The sequence below is a fragment of the Natrix helvetica genome, assembly GCF_964273705.1.
Source record: "Natrix helvetica genome assembly, chromosome: 1".
In the NCBI taxonomy this organism is placed as follows: domain Eukaryota; kingdom Metazoa; phylum Chordata; class Lepidosauria; order Squamata; family Natricidae; genus Natrix; species Natrix helvetica.
The window spans coordinates 78,840,359-78,859,772 of record NC_138548.1 but is presented as its reverse complement, the minus strand read 5'-3'; the positions used below and the strand labels follow the sequence as shown (position 1 = coordinate 78,859,772).

At 47.5% G+C, this 19,414-nt stretch overlaps 1 protein-coding gene across 1 annotated transcript in view; it reads left to right on the top strand.

Moving 5' to 3' along the window:
• Positions 1-13,453, top strand: part of SLC39A13 (solute carrier family 39 member 13) — a 39,282-nt gene extending 25,829 nt beyond the window's left edge. The window contains exons 7-10 of the mRNA XM_081939096.1: positions 8,305-8,355; positions 9,896-10,028; positions 10,604-10,703; positions 11,917-13,453. Coding sequence (XP_081795222.1) covers positions 8,305-8,355; positions 9,896-10,028; positions 10,604-10,703; positions 11,917-11,992 — 360 coding nt within the window. The 3' untranslated portion in view covers positions 11,993-13,453. The remainder of the gene's footprint in view (positions 1-8,304; positions 8,356-9,895; positions 10,029-10,603; positions 10,704-11,916) is intronic.
• The last annotated feature ends 5,961 nt before the right edge of the window (positions 13,454-19,414 follow it).

Sequence of the window (19,414 nt, the reverse complement as noted above, 5' to 3'; positions counted from 1 at the left end):
GTGGTCCCATTCCCCTTGCAAGGATCCCGGGCTCACCCGATGCAAAAAATGCCTGGGTACCGTGTTTCCCAGAAAATACAACCTGTCCCGTGCTCACTGACCTAGCGTTATCCCGAAAGCGCCATGTTACAGGAGCTGGGGGTGGGGGGAGCGCTCACGTTGCTTGCCGCCTTCGGTATACCGCTAGGTTGGGGAGTGGCGTTCTGTCCGGCCAGAGGGGACAGTTGCCAGGCGGCTGCTCTCTTGTGAACTGGCTCCCGAAGAGCCGGGCACAGCCTCAGGGGCGAAGCAGCCATGAGGTAACTGTTGTGGCCCAGCCGGTGCCGGTGCCGCTGCCACCAGACTCCGACAGCGAGGTGTCCTCTGAGTCGGCTCAAGAGGAGGTGGGGGACCCTGGACAGGGTTCCGACGCTGAGCAGGGCGCAGAGAGGCTGGTTGGCCACCAGGGGGCGCCTGAGGCATGGAGCAGTGGTGAAAGCCAAAGGAAGGGGGCTCCTGATGTCATGCCTTGGAGCAGTGGAGAGGAGTCACAGGACAGTGAGTCAGACAGCAGTGAGCTATTAGATGCTCGTTACCGACGTGCTACCCGGCGTAAGGAGCAATTGAGCAATTACCGGAGGTAATGGCTCTCAGCTGCTGATCATTAGACTCCTCTCCAGACTATAAAGGGACTGCTTGTGGACACACCCTTTGCAGGAATCAACTGATCATTGGAGTTGGAGAAGCTCAGATCTGTGTCGTACTTTGGCAGGCTGGATTGCTGCTAAAGGTTTTACCTGGATTACTGTCAATCTGTTCCCTGGACCTTGGCTGCTAAGGTGATTATCTGGAGCTTGGTAGCTGGATTGCTGCCAAGGGGTGTCGCTGTAGCTGGATTGCTGCCCAGAGTGCTATCTTGACCTTGGCAGGCTGGATTGCTGCCAAGGTGGAACCTGTATGTCAATAAACATCTTTGAAGAGACTTTGCGTCGGAGTGTCTTGGTATACAAGAGGAGGGGGTCAGAACAGATTGATTCCTGCCCCAAACAAAACTCCATTAAGTTGCAATGGAGCAACTACAAGCTGAGATGGCCCAGTTGGCTCAACTGATTGCTTTGCTGGCTGGTCAGGTCTCTCAGCTCCAGGGGCTTGCAAACCCCCTCCAGCCAAGGAGGAAATGTCCAGTGGCTACACCAGACAAGTTTGATGGCAAACAAGCAATGTTTGCAGCGTTCCTGGGCCAATGCCAGCTGTTTATCAGCTTGAGAGCGGAGGACTTTCCCACTGACCGGACGAAGGTGGGATTTATCATCAGCTTGCTCTCAGGCACAGCAGCGAGGTGGGCCACTCCATTGCTCTCCCAACCGAGCCCCCTGCTGGACGATTTTCAGGGTTTTTGTAACCATCTCCGGCTGATGTTTGAAGATCCCATTAAGGGGGAAACAGCCACCAGACTCCTGAAAGAGTTGCACCAAGGGCGTGGTTCTTTGCAGGATTATGTCAGCGAATTCCGGCTGCTTAGTCAGGACTCTGCTTGGAATGAGCCAGCCCTTATGGACACTTTCCAGGACGGCCTATCAGATGGCCTGCAGGACGAGCTTGTGAGGGTGGACAGGCCTCCAACGTTCGATGCGTTGGTTCATTTGTGCCTCCGGATAGATGCCCGGCTGCAGAGGCGGAGGCCTCGCCGCGTGTCCCAGGAGACCAGTAGGGTGCCAGTCCCTCACGAGACTGCAGTTGCACGGAAGGAGCCCATGGAGTTGGGTGCCGCCAAACCCCGCTTGTTGCGCACGGAGATGGACAGACGGCGTGCAGGGGGGTTGTGTTTCTACTGTGGGGATTTTGGACACTTGGCTTTGGTTTGCCCCAAAAAGGGTAGGGCGGCTGTGCGGACTGCGGCCTCCCCTCAGCAACGTGTCGGGAAACGGGCGGGGCCCAATCTGAGGGAGACTTCGGGTCGGGCACAGGCCGGAACAGAGGCGGAGGGGCCTCCACGACATCTGATTCTTGCAGCGCACATTCTCTTGTCGGGTAGTCCGCAGGGAATTCCAGCCCATGCCTTGGTCGATTCCGGGGCTACCACGAATTTTATGGATGCAGCGTTTGTCACGAAATATCACGTCCCTCTGTGCCCGGTAGACCCTCCGATGCGAGTGGAGACCATTGACGGCCGGGTGCTTCTGTCTGGACCCATCAAGAACGCCACGCAGCCTTTGTGCCTGATCCTCGGGGAGCATGAGGAGGCCATTCAATTTTACGTGGCTTCGGGTCTGCATTTCCCCGTGGTGTTGGGCTTGGCTTGGCTGCGGGCGCACGATCCCCAGATCTACTGGTCGCAGAACCGCATTTCGTTCCCGTCCTTGCAATGCGTGGACCATACCCGTCATGTTTGCGCGGCTCAGGTGCCCAGTTCGGCCGAGGTGACAGTGCCGCCGGGTTTAGCGGAGTTCGCGGACGTGTTTAGCAAGCAGGAGGCGGATCAACTGCCACCGCACCGGCCTTACGACTGTCCCATTGACCTGGTACCTGATGCGAAACTCCCGACGGGTCGCCTATACTCCATGTCTGAACCGGAGTTGGCCGCATTGCGGGACTTCCTTGACAAGAACCTGGCCCGGGGTTTTATCCAGCCTTCGTCTTCGCCCTTGTCTGCCCCGGTTTTGTTCGTCAAAAAGAAGACCGGGGATCTAAGACTTTGTTGCGATTACCGGCGCTTGAACGCCATCACGATCCGTAATCGCTACCCGTTGCCTCTGATTCCCAAGTTGTTGGAGCGGCTCCGGGAGGCCGTGGTGTTTACAAAACTGGACTTACGTGGAGCTTACAATCTGGTTCGAGTCAGGGCGGGGGACGAATGGAAGACAGCTTTTGGCACCCGATACGGACATTTTGAGTATACGGTCATGCCGTTCGGGTTGACCAATGCCCCAGCTGTCTTCCAACATTTTATGAACGATATCTTTCGGGACCTTTTGGATCAGTTTGTCGTCATCTACCTGGACGACATCTTGATCTACTCTACGTCTCGGAAGGATCATCAACAGCACTTGCGTCAGGTCTTGCAGCGCCTTCGAAAGCATCGCTTGTTTGCCAAGCTGGAGAAGTGTCAGTTCTGGCAGACCACCATCGAGTTCCTGGGGCACCGTATATCCCCTGAAGGAATTGCGATGGAGCCAGGCAAGGTGGAGGCATTACGAAGTTGGCAATCTCCTCGACGGATGAAAGATGTTCAGAGACTCCTCGGGTTTGCCAACTACTACCGGTCCTTCATCCCCGGCTTTGCTTTCTTGACCGCGCCCCTCACTCGGCTCCTGCAAAAGAAAGTGCCGTTTCACTGGGGGTCCACGGAACAACAAGCGTTCGTGGCCTTGAAGCGCGCTTTTACAAAGGAGCCGATCTTGAAACACCCTGATCCCCATCGCCCCTTTGTAGTCGAGGCGGATGCGTCCGACATCGCGGTGGGGGCGGTGTTATTGCAGGCTCACGCCCCTGATGGCACCCTTTTCCCTTGCGCCTATTACTCTCGGAAACTCAATCCTTCCGAGCGCAATTATACCATCTGGGAGAAGGAGTTGCTGGCTATCAAGGTGGCGTTCGAAGCCTGGCGACATCACCTGGAGGGGGCCAGGCATCAGGTCGAAGTCCGGACAGACCATCAGAATCTGGAGTTTTTGACAACAGCCCGGAAGCTCAATCAGCGCCAGATCCGGTGGTCTCTGGTTTTTGCCCGGTTCCACTTCAAGGTCACGTATATCCCCAGTGCCTTGAACCAGAGGGCGGATGCCCTATCTAGAAAGCCGGAGTACTCAGACCCTGCTGACTCACTGCCCCCCCCGGACGGTCCTACCCGTCGAGTCCTTCGCTGCAATCCAGGAACCCGTGGATTTACGGTCGTTGATACGGAATGCGCAGCGAAACGACGAGTGGGTAGAACAACGGCGGGCAGAGGTAGGGCCGACATCCCCGTGGACCTTTGACGAGGACCTTTTGAGGTATCGGGATCGGCTCTACGTGCCTGCAGGACCGCTCCGTGGATTGGTTCTCTCCCAATGTCATGACACTCCGGCAGCGGGACACTTTGGCCTGTTCAAAACTTTGCACCTGGTTTCCCGTACGTTTTGGTGGCCTCGCTTGCGACACGACGTGCAGACGTACGTCACGTCATGTGTGCAGTGTCGACAGGCCAAATCAGCGACGGGAGCTCCTCCAGGCTTGCTACAGCCATTGCCGACCCCGGACAGACCCTGGGGAGCCGTGTCCATGGACTTCTTGACGGAACTGCCTCCGTCGTCTGGTTTCACTACGGTCCTAGTGGTGGTGGACATGCTCACCAAGATGGCGCATTTCATCCCCTGCCGGAGATTGCCGACAGCCCGCGCCACCGCCCGCATGTTCCTCCAGCACGTGTTCCGGCTGCACGGCCTACCTGACCGGGTCGTCTCTGATCGTGGTACACAATTCACGGCCCAGTTCTGGAAAGGGCTGATGGCCGCTCTTGACGTTCAAGTTTGTCTGTCCTCGGCGCACCATCCCGAAACCGATGGAGGGACGGAGAAGGTGATTGGGATTCTGGAACAATATCTGCGCTGCTTCGTGAACCAGCAGCAGAACAATTGGGCGGAGTACCTCGCCGTGGCGGAGTTTGCGTTCAACAACTCGCAGCACTCCTCCACACGGACGACGCCTTTCATGGCGAACGTCGGGTACCACCCTTGTTTTTTCCCTCTCACCCCCGTGGACTCTCCGGTCCCCGCAGCGCAGGATTTCCTCTCTGAGCTTCAGGCGGTTCACCAGATGGTGCGCCGCTACTTGAATCAGGCGAAGGAGGATTACAAGCGGGTGGCGGACAGGTCTCGCCGTGCGGTGCCGGAATTGGCCGTGGGTGATCGCGTGTGGTTGTCCACGCGGCATCTTCCGTCCCACCGGCCTTCGAGGAAGTTGGACCACCGGTATCTGGGGCCGTTCCCTGTGGAGGCCGTTATCAATCCGGTGGCCTATCGCCTGACCCTCCCGCGCTCGATGCGAGTACACCCGGTGTTCCATCGCTCGCTCCTGATCCCTGAGCGGTCGGATTGTCCTCTCCGACGTCCCTCTTCGCCCCTGCCGTCGTCGCCTGAGGCGCACGCACGGCCATCGCACAGAGTGACCCTTATCCGTGACTCGAGATGGCTCAAGGGTCGGTTCCAGTATTTGGTCGACTGGGCGGACGAGGACTCGGATGGTGGGACCTGGACTGATGCGACGGCTGTGCATGCTCCAGCTTTGGTGCGGGCCTATCATGGACGTTTTCCCTCCCGACCGCATCCCGAGCGTCAGGCCCGGGGGAAGGGCCCTGCGGTGAGGGATAGTGTTGTGGCCCAGCCGGTGCCGGTGCCGCTGCCACCAGACTCCGACAGCGAGGTGTCCTCTGAGTCGGCTCAAGAGGAGGTGGGGGACCCTGGACAGGGTTCCGACGCTGAGCAGGGCGCAGAGAGGCTGGTTGGCCACCAGGGGGCGCCTGAGGCATGGAGCAGTGGTGAAAGCCAAAGGAAGGGGGCTCCTGATGTCATGCCTTGGAGCAGTGGAGAGGAGTCACAGGACAGTGAGTCAGACAGCAGTGAGCTATTAGATGCTCGTTACCGACGTGCTACCCGGCGTAAGGAGCAATTGAGCAATTACCGGAGGTAATGGCTCTCAGCTGCTGATCATTAGACTCCTCTCCAGACTATAAAGGGACTGCTTGTGGACACACCCTTTGCAGGAATCAACTGATCATTGGAGTTGGAGAAGCTCAGATCTGTGTCGTACTTTGGCAGGCTGGATTGCTGCTAAAGGTTTTACCTGGATTACTGTCAATCTGTTCCCTGGACCTTGGCTGCTAAGGTGATTATCTGGAGCTTGGTAGCTGGATTGCTGCCAAGGGGTGTCGCTGTAGCTGGATTGCTGCCCAGAGTGCTATCTTGACCTTGGCAGGCTGGATTGCTGCCAAGGTGGAACCTGTATGTCAATAAACATCTTTGAAGAGACTTTGCGTCGGAGTGTCTTGGTATACAAGAGGAGGGGGTCAGAACAGGTAACTATGCTCATGAGCAGCCGCCCAGCAAATCCCCTCTCCAGCCGGGAAAAGCGCCATTCACTGACCTGAGCAGCCGCCCCGCAAATCCCCTCTCCACCCGGGAAAAGCGCCATTCACTGACCTGAGCAGCCGCCCCGCAAATCCCCTCTCCAGCCAGGAAAAGCGCCATTCACCAAGCCCTTGCGCAGCTCTCCCAGGCCACCGCCGCTGGCTGCTGCTGCCCGCCGCTGCCCCGCTCTGCTCCGCGCATAACTTCCAAACTCCAAAACTTCCAGCATCGGCTGCTCTAGGAGTGCTCTCTATGGTGGGCCGGCTGCCGGACAGAGAGTTTTCCGGAGAGTCTTCCAGCAGCCGGCCCACCATAGAGAGCACTCCTAGAGCGGGCGATGCTGGAAGTTTTGGAGTTTGGAAGTTATGTGCGGAGTGGAGCGGGGCGGCGGCGGGTGGCGGGCGGCGGGTGGCGGGCGGCGGCGGGCGGCGGCAGCCAGCGGCGGTGGCCTGGGAGAGCTGCGCAAGGGCTTGGTGAATGGCGCTTTTCCCGGCTGGAGAGGGGATTTGCCGGGCGGCTGCTCAGGTCCGTGAATGGCGCTTTTCCCGGCTGGAGAGGGGATTTGCCGGGCAGCTGCTCATGAGCATAGTTACCTCATGGCTGCTTCGCCCCTGAGGCTGTGCCCGGCTCTTCGGGAGCCAGTTCACAAGAGAGCAGCCGCCCGGCAACTCTCCCCTCTGGCTGGACAGAACGCCACTCGCCAACCTAGCGGTATACCGAAGGCGGCAAGCAATGTGAGCGCTCCCCCCACCCCCGGCTCCTGTAACTTGGCGCTTTCGGGATAACGCTAGGTCAGTGAGCGCGGGACAGGTTGTATTTTCGGGGAAACACGGTACCCAGGCATTTTTTGCATTGGGCGAGCCCGTGATCCTTGCAAGGGGAATGGGACCACGTGTGCAGGAGGCTCCTCAGCGCACAGCCTCAGATTAGCAGAGCCGCGATCCCCTTCCCCTGCACACGTGGTCCCATTCCCCTCCTTCCTGAGGCAAGATGAAGGGGACCGCGGCTGCGCTGATTGAGGCTGGAGCTGAGGAGCCTCCTGCACACGTCCCATTCCCCTTGCAAGGATCCTGGGCTCGCCCGATGTAAAAAATGGCGAGATCGGCACACTTGGGGCTGCTGCTGAGATGTCCAGGGAGGCTAAACCAAGCCGCGCGCCTCTCCCAGCCACTTTCATGGCTTCCTGGAATAATTCTTTTTTATTTTCATGATGAGAGTGGTGATTCTCCGCCTCCCCTGCCTCCCCTGACTGCACGTCACTGGCATACACTTAGTGCAACCCATCAAACACGCAGTATTCACTTAAGCTCCTTCCTCTCCATCGTTCTCCTTCCTCTATAAACAGAGAACTTGATCCATGGCATTGCCAGCAGCAGGAAATCCGGGATTTGATTCCCTCAGTCAACTGATCAAATAGTCACATGGCTGGCAAAGTTTGGATTGTTTAGTTTCCTGTTGATTATGGCAACAGAAAACTAGTGATCTGTGCCAGCTAGCTATGTAGCTGATTAAAAGGATCAGTTGGCCAGTAGGAAAATTGGAAGAAGGAATCTTTAGGCTTTATTGTTTAAGGTGGAGGACCACGTGAGGTCATGGGCCGCAGATTTGTCTATCCATACTCTTTTAGAAAGTCTGTATGATATTTAGGAAACAATTTCATAATTTTTTATGTTCCTCTTTAATATTTACAACAAAGCCTCAAAATTCCACTTGAATGTTTCCTATAAGTATTCTAAATGCTAAAGCTGCATAGATCCAGTGGTGGGATTCAGCCAGTTCACACCTATTTGGGAGAACCGGTTGTTAACTTTCTGAGCAGTTCGGAGAACCAATTGTTGGAAGAAATCTCCTTTTGTTTTTTTCCCCACTTTATAGTGCTAATCCTGTAAGGAAGTCAGGAAGGAAACATTCTGGTGTTGTTTCTAGCCTAATCTTTATTCCCTGCTTACAGAAACTGCCACTCTGATTAACCCTTATTACATTGTAACAGCTAAGGTGAAGCGCTCATCAACATGAGTGACATTGAGTTGGCCATGCCCACCCAGTCACATGACCACCAAGCCCTGCCTACCCAGCTGGTCATTAAGGCAGAGAACGAGTTGTTAAATTATTTGAATCCCACCACTGCATAGATCGTCTCAGAACTATGTACTGCTGCTATTGCTACCCTGTTGAGCTATAAAAACTTCTCGTAGCTAGTTGTGTCTCCTTGGTTTTTTAGGTTGGACTCCTTACAACACTGGCAATTCTTCTACATGAAATACCCCATGAGGTGAGTGCATCTGGAATATGTGTGCTGGGAAGCGGAGCTCATGTTGAGCTGGGTACATATACAAAACGTTGGCAACCCAGAGAGCTTTGCAGACTGATGTAAGCCAAAAGCAGATAAATCTTTTCTTCTGTCATAAAACAGCATGAACGCTAATATTGGAAGAGAGGGGAGAGGCCACCAATGGGTGTGAAGACATCCTGATCATTTTGTTTCTTTTTTTTCCAAAATGAGGTTAGCAGACGGTAAATATTGCTTCTTGTTAAACAATCAGAAGTGCCATCTTCTATAAAGCAAAAACCATGTTCCCAATCTGGTGCTCTCCAGACGTATTAGACTATACCACATCCCGATTTTTCAATGCATAAGGACTCTTATGTTGGAGAAAATGCAATGCGCTGCATCTTAACTTAGGCTTTGTCATTAATTACCCCCAGCTGTAAATCTTGGAATTTCTTCAATTGTACTTATTTATTAAAATGTTTCAAGCCTATCTTATCACAGTAAATCTTAGGCTGAGATATATGTAGCTGGTGGAGCAATTCATCCCATAAATTGGAGGGGAAGGGGAAATTCATAATCAGCATAATAATCTTCTGCATGAAGAAGAGCTGAAGAAGCTTCTTAGATGAGAAGCGAAACATCTTCAAAGAAAAACCAGAAAGTCCAGTTGCCTCTTGAAAAAGCACCTTTGAGACAATTGGCATAATATCAATATTATCAACCTTATGGAAAAAACCATTCCAGTAGTCCCTCTCTTTTTTTCTCTCCTTTTTTCTCTGTCTTCTAAGTGCTAATTAAATAGGAGGGCACGCTTAGCGCAAAGCTTATGCCACAGTAATAATATTAACAGCAACCACAACAACAGGAAAAAAAGATAAATAGCAGAATAGATGAGTTAAGGATTACTAGGTTACTATGTAATACTTGATTTATGACCACAATTTGAACTCAACGTTCCCTTCCTAAGCAAGATAGTTGTTGAATGAGTTGCACCCAATTTTATGACAGTTTTGCCACGATTGCTCAATGAGTCACTGCTGTTGTTAAGCGAGTGATGCTGTCATTAAGTGAATCTGGCTTCCCCGATTGACTTCGCTTGTCAGAAGCCAGCAGGGAAGGTCGCAAAGCGTGAACATGTGACCATGAGATGCTGCAACCGTCATAAATATGCTCCAGTTGCCAAACACCTGACTTTTGATGCCTTGACCCTAGGAATGATGTAACGGTCATAAGTATGAGGACTGATTATGAGTCAGTTTTTTTCAGTGCCATTGTAACTTCAAATGGTTTCTAAACAAATGGTTGTTTAAGTCAAGGACTGTCTGTATAGTCTTTTTCTGTTGTTTTCCTACTTATTCAATAAAAATAACAAACAAATTACTAAGCCACGGTTGATTACCACGACCACCACCCCAGGAGCACAGGTTTAAGCAGTCACCTTAACCACCAACAGCTTAAGTAACACGCCGCAGCCACCATAGCCATTTTCAGATTGGGTATCTTACTCCTGGATGCTACATTCTGTTTTCCCGATCTATAGGTGGGTGATTTTGTCATTCTCCTCCGGGCTGGATTTGATCGCTGGAGTGCAGCCAAGCTACAACTCTCTACAGCTCTTGGGGGCATCCTGGGCGCCTGCTTTGCCATCTGTGCTCAGTCACCAAAAGGGACAGGTAAGTTCTTCAAACTCCATGGCTTAGGCCCAGGGCACCTGCGAGACCACTTACTGCCACCAGTAGCCTCCCACCGTCCAGTACGATCCCACAGAGTTGGCCTCCTCAGGCTGCTGTCGGCCAAGCAGTGTCGGCTAGCGACCCCCAGGGGGAGAGCCTTCTCTGTGGGAGCGCCTTCCCTCTGGAATGAGCTGCCCCCGGAGCTTCGCATAATCCCTGACCTCCGGTCCTTCCGACGCGCCCTAAAAAGTTGGCTTTTCCAGCAAGCCGGCCTGGCCTGTTAATGTTAATTTTAATTTATTTTAAATGTATTGTTTCTTTAAAAAAAAATCGGTTTGGTCTTTTTGGAAATGGGTTTAATCTTTTTTTAACTTTTGTGATGTGTGTTTTTAATGTTGTACGCCGCCCTGAGTCCTTTTGGAGAGGGCGGCATATAAATCCAAATAAACCTAAACTTAAACGCAGAGCAGATGTCTCGGAAGCTCCATTCCCTCCAGAAGCTCTCAATGTCTTCACATAGAATGTGAAATATGGACATCCCTTGGTTCGTAACGTGCTGTTCATTATCTCTTCAGGGGAAACCATCGCTTGGATTCTCCCTTTCACCTCTGGAGGATTCCTGTACATTGCTTTGGTGAATGTGGTGCCTGATCTCTTAGAGGAGAAGAATGTTTGGTAAGAGTTGCTCTAACGGTTGGTTTTTTTTTTAATGAAGCAAAGCTTGAACAGCTGGAACAAAAGGGAGTCTAGTAACCCAAAGACTAGAAAAGCTTTTATGACATATTTTTTTAAATGAGGAAGGGTCTATTAAATTCCTTTGCCTTCACTGCTGAGGATTGCTACACACGTGGATCTTTCCTGAGGAGAATTTGATAAATTCAAATCCCTCTATAAATCAATCAATCAATCAATCAATCTCTGTGTGTGTCTCCGTGTGTGTATCCATACATATATAAAGAGAGAAAGAACCAGTGTTTTTCAATCTTGGTTTTTCATCTCCCAGAAGTCAACATGTTACATCACTGTGTGACTAGACTACAGTCACCCAGGAACGTCCATGTTCAAATGAAGACTTGAACCTCAGTTTCCCCTGTCTAAGTCCAACACTGCGAAAGTATTCATACAGCACATTTAACCTGGTTTACTGAATTAAGCTATTTTCCAGCCTCCCATAAACCTTGAATCATCAACCCTTAGTTAAAATATGTTGAATCGTAAACTCTTAATAAAAGGCTGGGTTTAATTCAACATGGAAAGTCCTAGCCCAACTCCCCTCCAACTCCAAAACTTGGCATTTCAAAGGCATCTGTTTGATCTTCACCTAATGCAGTTAAGCATATTGTATAAATACAAGGACGTGATGGCTCAGTGGCTAAGATGCTGAGCTTGTCGATCAGAAAGGTTGGCAGTTCGGCGGTTCGAATCCCTAGCTCCGCGTGATGGAGTGAGCTCCCGTTACTTGTCCCAGCTTCTGCCAACCTAGCAGTTCGAAAGCATGTAAAAATGCAAGAAGAAAAATAGGAACCACCTTTGGTGGGAAGGTAACAGCGTTCTATGCGCCCTCGGCGTTTAGTCAGAGCGGCCACATGACCATGGAGAATGTCTTCGGACAGCGCTGGCTCTTGGGCTTTGATGAGCACTGCCCCCTAGAGTCTGGAACGACTAGCACATATGTGCGAGGGGAACCTTTACCTTTATAAATGCAAGCATTTAAGTACCACAATCTAATCTCATTTGTTAAAAATAAATAAAAGCTTTTATCTGCAGTTCTCTATACTGTGACTCTATAGTGATTGCCTTGAAGGTCCAGGAAAGATTTAAAAAAAAAAAGTGGGTGAGGCTGGAATTAATCTCATGCCTGTCCTTCTCTTCTCCTTTCCTTGCGCAGGAACTCCGTGCAACAAGTCCTCTGCCTTTGCGCCGGCATCGTTGTCATGGTGCTTTTCTCCTTCACCACCGACTGAGTGGCTCCGGCTTCTTTTCTGCTGTTTCACAAAGCTGCCTCCCCTCTGAAGTGTTACAAAGGAGTCAGGGACAACTCGTGTGCCTGCGGATCTGACTGATGCTCAGGGGCTGTGAACAAAGGAAGCGTCTTTCCTTCTTTTTTCTTCTTAAATGGCACAAAGCTAGACATCCAAAATTTTTGAGAAAAGATGAGGGTTGTTTTTTGGTTTTTTTTTAGAAGTGTCAGGGTGTCTTTTTTTAAAATAATAATAATAATAATAATAATAATAATAATTGAAAGGGGAAACAAACCAGCAGTGGAAGGGAAGGACCTCTTTGGGTGGAACGGATGGTGGTGTGCCTGTTAGACTAGTCTGTGTTCTGGGATCACTTGGACAAAACTCCAGAGTGAAATAGAAAGCAAGATCGCAGCCCTGCATTGCATGCAGGCAAAACATGTGTGTGTTTGTTTTTCTCTCTCCTGGCCTCAAGTACGTCACCAGCAGCAAAACGCTTGGTTGTGATTTGACATATGTTTCCCCATCTAGCTCAGTATTTCTGGACTGGTGGAGACTTTTCGTTGTTTTAGCTAGAGAGCTTTTTCCAGTTCTTTTCCTGTTTGAAATCCTTTTAAAAATGGAGACAGGAGGGACTGAAGCGTGTTTCCTGCTGCTTTGAGGTCTTCCCTTCCCATAAAAGCATCTTTGCACTTTTTTTGAGGTAGATAATCTCATTCCCTCTACCTGTATGGGATACCAGCTTCCATTTCTCCCAGCCAGTATGGCCATTAGCAAGGGACTTGGTTTGGCGATCCAAAACATCTGAAGAGGCATCCAGTTTTCCTAACCTGGTTCTAGAATGGATGATTTCTTACTTCTAAAGGTGGGTAACCTGAAAATCTAACTGGATTCAGCCGAGCCCTTCCTAGGCTTCTTCAATACATTGTTATTATGAAATCAGGAATTACATTGGAAATGCCTACGTGGATTATTTAATAACCCTATTTCTAGCCATCACTTTTTCTCAAAACTAGAATATCACCAGTAATGGGGGACGATGGAGCTCAACTCCAAAAACTTCTCAGGCCCCACAACTAGAAGATACAGCCTAAGAAGGCCAACAATATCCTTCTTCCAAATGTAGCACTCAATGAAAAAGGTTTTCATTTATTCTGTCCATGAGGTAGCTTAAAAGTAGCAGGATTAGTCTTGTTCTGCAGCTTTTTGGCTGCAGCTTCTTCTTTTGACTCATTTGGCAACTATTTAAAAGGTAAGACAAACCTACGTTCTTCTACAGTGGATAAGAAAGAACTTGATAGGAAACACACATGGGCAGCATAAAGAGAAATGCAATAGGTGTAGCAGCCTTAAGTCCAAATGGGTAACAGCTCTGGTTTTTTTTTTCTTGTTGTTACTGTGATGGCTCACTGAAAGACGTTCACTTATTTTGATCAATTCTTCCATAAAGCAACAGTAGATGCAGGTAATCTGTTTTATTGACTCTCGTAATGAAACGCCCTCTCTTTTTATGAATCTCTCTGCCTGAAGAGTTGGTCTCCTCCAACAATTGTTCTCAGTACAGAGTGCCAAAAGGGCACCTTTTCCTACTCATCCCTTGTGTGTTCTATTCCTTTTTTGTGCACCTCTAGCTAATATTTTCCAAGAACACTTGTTGCCCTTTAAATTCCAACCGGCATTATTAAGAGTCTCTAGTAGTGCATTCCCGGAATGAGAGAGTACATAGAAGATCATGCTGTTGGTATCAGGGTTACATCTGGTGTAGGCTGCAAGCTGCAGCAGGAATTTTCTGCTCACTGTTTAGGAATGCAAAGTGGGTGACATTGACTCATTAATCTCTGAGCTGTTATTGTTGGCTTGCAGCCCAGGCTGCCTGGAGTGAATTTGCAGATACTGGGGGAGCATTGCCTGAAGTGGCCATGCAGAGTCCACAGGAAGAAGTTTCTACCGCATTTGGAATGAACTCTCAATGCTACAGACAAGCACGACGGTTAATATTTCTGCAATACTTATCACTTTGGGCATTATTTAGCACTAGCTTTTGTGCATTCCCCTTCTTCTGTTTCACATGGAGGCAATAGAGATTAAAATTTTAAAATCTGAACGTGGCCTTTTATTCACACATAGGCTTCTGCTCTTTCATTGTGCTCTTGCATATATCTCGCTTTTAAACAGGAGGAAATTGTTGGAACGAAGAAAAAGGTCATATAATTTACCCTTCCCATATAATTTAGTCTTCTGAATTACTGTTCAACATATCTGGAGAAAATCCAGTTGTAGGAGTCCAATGTCTACTAAAGTATGATAGATAAGCCATTGCTCTGGGGAGAATTTGTATCACAATTCATAAAAAGCAGATGATAAAGGAGGGGAAAAAACGTGTTGGATCACATCAATATTTCATCCAGTGAACTTTGAAAGATCCTATCCCCATTATCTATCTTTAGCACCTATTTTCTGGCTTGTATATCCTGTGGACATACAGATTTCACTGGATCAAGACCAAATAGATCTGTCAACAGCCATCTTTTATGGATTTATTCCTTACAGAAGGCAAAATCTGCTATATTAGCCCATAAAACAAAACCTGCATTTGCCTCTGATCTTCCATTCTTCCTGTGGCTAAAGCTTGTCCTATTTCTGGTTTTGCAACAGTTTGGAACAAAGTTAAGGAAGTAACCTTTTGCTATGCTTACATTCAAAATACTATTTATGTCTTATGTGGCTTGGATCCCAGACTCCTCCAGATTGAATCTACTCACCTGTGTGTTTCACCGGGAAGAGGAGTCTTGGTAGCCTCAGGAGGGTTAGGGGTCCAGAAGCAGGTTGGCCATCTCTCTATCCCTTGGGGATCTAATCAGTCTCCCACTGAAAGTTTTAAGAAGGTGTTGAATACACCTTTCAGCCCTTGAGATATTTATCATAAAGAGAAGACAGGATCATTCACTTTAAAACTTACCTTTCATTAAAAGAGAATTAAATAGATACTTTTGTTATGTTGATGTAGAGATTCAGGAAAGAATGCAGAGAAGAGCAACATGATTAGGGGACAGGAAGCTGAAACACGTAAAGAATGGTTGCAGGAACTGATGTCTGGTTTAATGAAAAGAAGTACTGGGGTGACATGATAGCAGTGTTCCAATATCTAGGGCGCTGCAACAAAGAAGAGGAAGTCAATCTATTCTCCAAAGCACCTGAAGGCAGGACAAGGAGCAACGGATTGAAGATTATCAAAGAGAGAACTAAGGATAAATCTCCTGATAGTGAGAACAATTAAATCAGTGAAACAACTTGCCTCCAGAAGTTGTAGGTGCTCCAACACTGGAGATTTTAAAGAAGAGATTGGACAATGATTTGTCTGAAATGATATAGGATTTGCTGCCTGAGTAAGGGGTTGGACTAGAAGATCTCTAAGGTCTGGTCCAACTCCGTTATTCTGTTATTTTTATTGATTAAATCAGTTTATTGTCATGTGAGATATTTTTAAGGGAAGCAGAATAAAACTGCAATGAAGATAAATATTCTTGAGCCTGACACTGTAGTCCTGCATCTCCGGAAGGTTGTCCCAAGGACCATGCATTTTTCTTGGAGAGACCTCTAGGTTAGGAGGGATAGTAAATCCAATGGCAGAAACCCCTCTTTCCCCAGGGTGCTCAACCTTCAGAGGACTAGGGTTACAAAGACATGAAAAGATGATTTGGGAATGCTCTAGGAATGGGTTGGTAATAGCTACACATCTGCTGGATGAAAAACAATTGCAGCTCAACTCGTAGCATAGTATCTCTGCCATTCCTTTACAGGAAGGGATGGGAGAGAATGGGAGGGAGGGAGGGAGATTGTGTGTGTTACAAGTCCCTCTGCTGTTTCATTCATGACAGTCTCTGAAAGCACTTCAAAATGACAAGGTTTTATTGCAGAAGAAAATCAAGTTCACAGAGGCCTATTGGCATCGGTGGGCTTATGGAAACTGCCCTTAATGCTTGGCAGGCTCTCTACCTACCCGACTTTATAAATTTTAATTTTAAAGCTGCAAATCAGCTTTTAGTTTTGTCTAGCATTTTTGTCCTACGCCTGCCCCTAAGTCTCATAAACTCTTGGGGAATAAAAATGGCAGGCTTTGGGCTTTATTTGAAAGTAATGGCTTCCAAACATTTTAGGAAGAGGAAAACCTTTTTTTTTTTTTTGAACAAAATTTTATTGGTTTTTTAAAAAATAAAAAGGAAAGGGATGGTGGAATGGATTACAAATTTTGGCAGTTACAATATGTAGGAGGTGTCCCTGCCCCCCGTACTCATAATATTCATTTAAACATAAAATTCAGTACTAAATAACAAAAATTTCTCAGCATGTAGATTCAGATAATAATTCCAATCAATTAACATCGAACAGATTTTCTTACTCATTTTTGTGATCTGAGTTTTCTTAGTATAGCCCCTTCTCCCCCCCCCCCCCCGGCAGCAGGGCTCCGCCCCCTCCTGTGTCTTGTAAATCTGGTGTCAAATCATCAGGTTTATCTAGGAGTGCTTTGTTTTTTTCCATAAAGGCCTGAGCCTCTATGGTTGTGTTAATTCTGACTCTTGTATCCTCCCAGAATATTAACATGCCTTCAGGCATCAACCATCTGAACCACACCCCCTTCTGGTATAGCTTCTTCGCTAATTGTGAATAATTTTTTCTTTTCTCTCTCACTTTCTTGGGGATCTGTTTCAAGATGGTTATTTCAGGAAGAGGAAAACCTTGAAGAAGTAACCATCTTAATCTGAACTCGGCCAAGATCCTGTGGAATAGCACAAAAAATATTTATTATAAAACCATTGTAGGCAAGATTAATGAAATTAGAAAGCAACGATCCTTTGCCTCTGAGTTCTGGTGAATAGATTAAATTGAAACCCAGGAAGGCATTGAGAAAATCCTGAGAGCTGAAATGAAAACGGAATCCCAACAGCCTTAAATCTGCCATATGCTTGCACTGCTTGCTCCTCTTCCCTCCTCATAGCCTCAACTCAGTTCAGCCAAATTTAGGTGTTCGTGGTGTGGATGAGTGAAACGGCTCTTTGCATTGCTTGTCTCTAAGGTAAAGGTGAAGGTTCCCCTCGCAAATATGTGCTAGTCGTTCCTGACTCTAGGAGGCGGTGCTCATCTCCATTTCAAAGCCGAAGAGCCAGCGCTGTCCGAAGACATCTCCGTGGTCATGTGGCCGGCATGACTAAACGCCAAAGGCACACAGAACACTGTAACCTTCTACTTGCATTTTTACATGCTTTCAAACTGCTAGGTTGGCAGAAGCTGGGACAAGTAATGGGAGCTCACTCCGTTACGTGGCACTAGGTACTTGAACCGCCAAACTGCCAACTTTTCTTATCGACAAGCTCAGCATCTTAGCCGCTGAGCGTCCATCTCCCTGCTTGTCTTTACTAACGACTTTATTTTGTCATGAGAAACTTTATGAATGTTCAGGCAAAGGCCAGGTCTATTGCTGTATCCAAGTTGGTATGATATTGGCCAGTGATCTCCTGGATCAGCCGAGGCCAGGTCGCCCTAGCAACAACTGATCATTTCTCTCCTTTTAAAAGCCAGAGTCTCAGCTGAGCCTTATTTTGGAATTTCTTCCAGTAAGAACTGATTAGTCATTGACTTACACCATTTGTTTGAAGTTATAACGCCTCAGAGCAAAAGTAATTTATACTCTGTCTTTGCACATGATTGCAATTTGTGCACTGTTTGCATTGGCAATTGGTTGCAGCATTCTCTGGTCACGTGATTGTTGTGATTTTTACAGCCAGTTTCTGACAAAAAATGTTTCACTTATCCACAATGTGATTAGCTTAACAACTGTCCGATTTGTTTAACAAGAGTGTTTCACTTAACGACCACACTAAAATGATCATAACATTGGGTCCAGTCAGGTGATGATTTGCTATATGACTGCACCTACTTATGATGGAAATTCTGACCCCAGCTGTTGTCATAAGCCAAGGACTATCTATAATGACAAAACAAGCTAAACATTTTAATAGAAAGTGATGATATTCTCCAGATCCTCAATATTTTCAGTAATGTTGGAGTATTGAAGGGAGTTGCAGTCCCTCAACATCCATTAATTTTAATTCTTGATTTAACGGAGATGAAGCAAACAGTATTTGTGGTCAGATAGTATACATAATTCCAAACTATCCAGTGGGATTAACTTTATTGGGATTTAACTCTAAAAGAAACAAGCGGGTCTATTAATAACAACGAAAATTACATGGCTGAAACAGTGAAGATAATCGTTCTACATTTAAAACTATCAAATCAGCTTGCTTTACATGAGGCTTATTTATTGTTTAGTTTTATTTATTTTTAAAGAGATCTAGTGATTTTGATTAGACGTTTGCAGAAATTTATGCAGTTTCCATGTGTTCTTCCATGCAGGATATAAAAAGAGCACTGCTAGGTTAGATCACAAAATTGCAAAGTTCATTGGATGTAATTTAGTCCAAATCTCTCCTGATATAAAAATTGTTCTGCTTCAAAAGAAGCAGGCAATTTAAGGCCATGAGTCGTGGTTCAGTCCCTTCCCTGCTTTTGAAGCTCCTACAGTCCTCTCCAATTACACTTGCCAAAAACGTTGGTGGCATCTTTACTGCTATTTTGAGATTATTTAGCAAACCTTAAAAAAAGAGACATCTTTTTTTTTTTAATGAAATCTCTCCCGTTTCCCTAGCTTTCACCCTTTGTGTGGTGTGGTCCAATTCACTTTGTATAACACGTGGCCCTTTTTCTTCAAAAAGGACTTTATTTTACCAATGTGCCACCGTATCTCTGATAGATGGCCATCTCAAAAGGACAAATTGACTGCTTCCCAAAGCTGCTATTGCTGACCAGGACACTTTTTTTTTACCATTTGGACATTTTCTCTTTGGGGTAACTCAGATCTATTTCTCTTCCGTTTTCGTCCATTGATTTTATTCCTGCCCTCTAGCTCACTGAAGATCAAATCCATTTAGCTGAATATATTGCTTCTCACTGAAGGCAACCAGATGGTTGGAAACATTGGTGCCTTCTTATTATTGCTCTCTAGAAACCAGTATTCCTGGGCATTCAGCCTCTAAATGCAGAGATTCCATGTAGCCAATATGGCTAATAACCATTGATTGATACATTTGTTGGCAAGGTCTCCAGTTTTTGTTGCAAAGAGACAACATAGCATTCACAACAATCGGTGCTATTACAAGTTTTAGTGCAGTGGAATCCACCATAAACCATCCTTCTCAATGAGAACGAGGAACGACCGTGATGGATTGCACATAGCTTTGTACATACTGTTTTTTCCCTCTTTTTTTCCTGAATTCAACTATTGGCTGCCTCTGTTTATTGAACATTTCGCTAACGGAAAAAATGCAGAAGTTTTAAAATCTGCAAGCACATCCTTTACAAAAAACG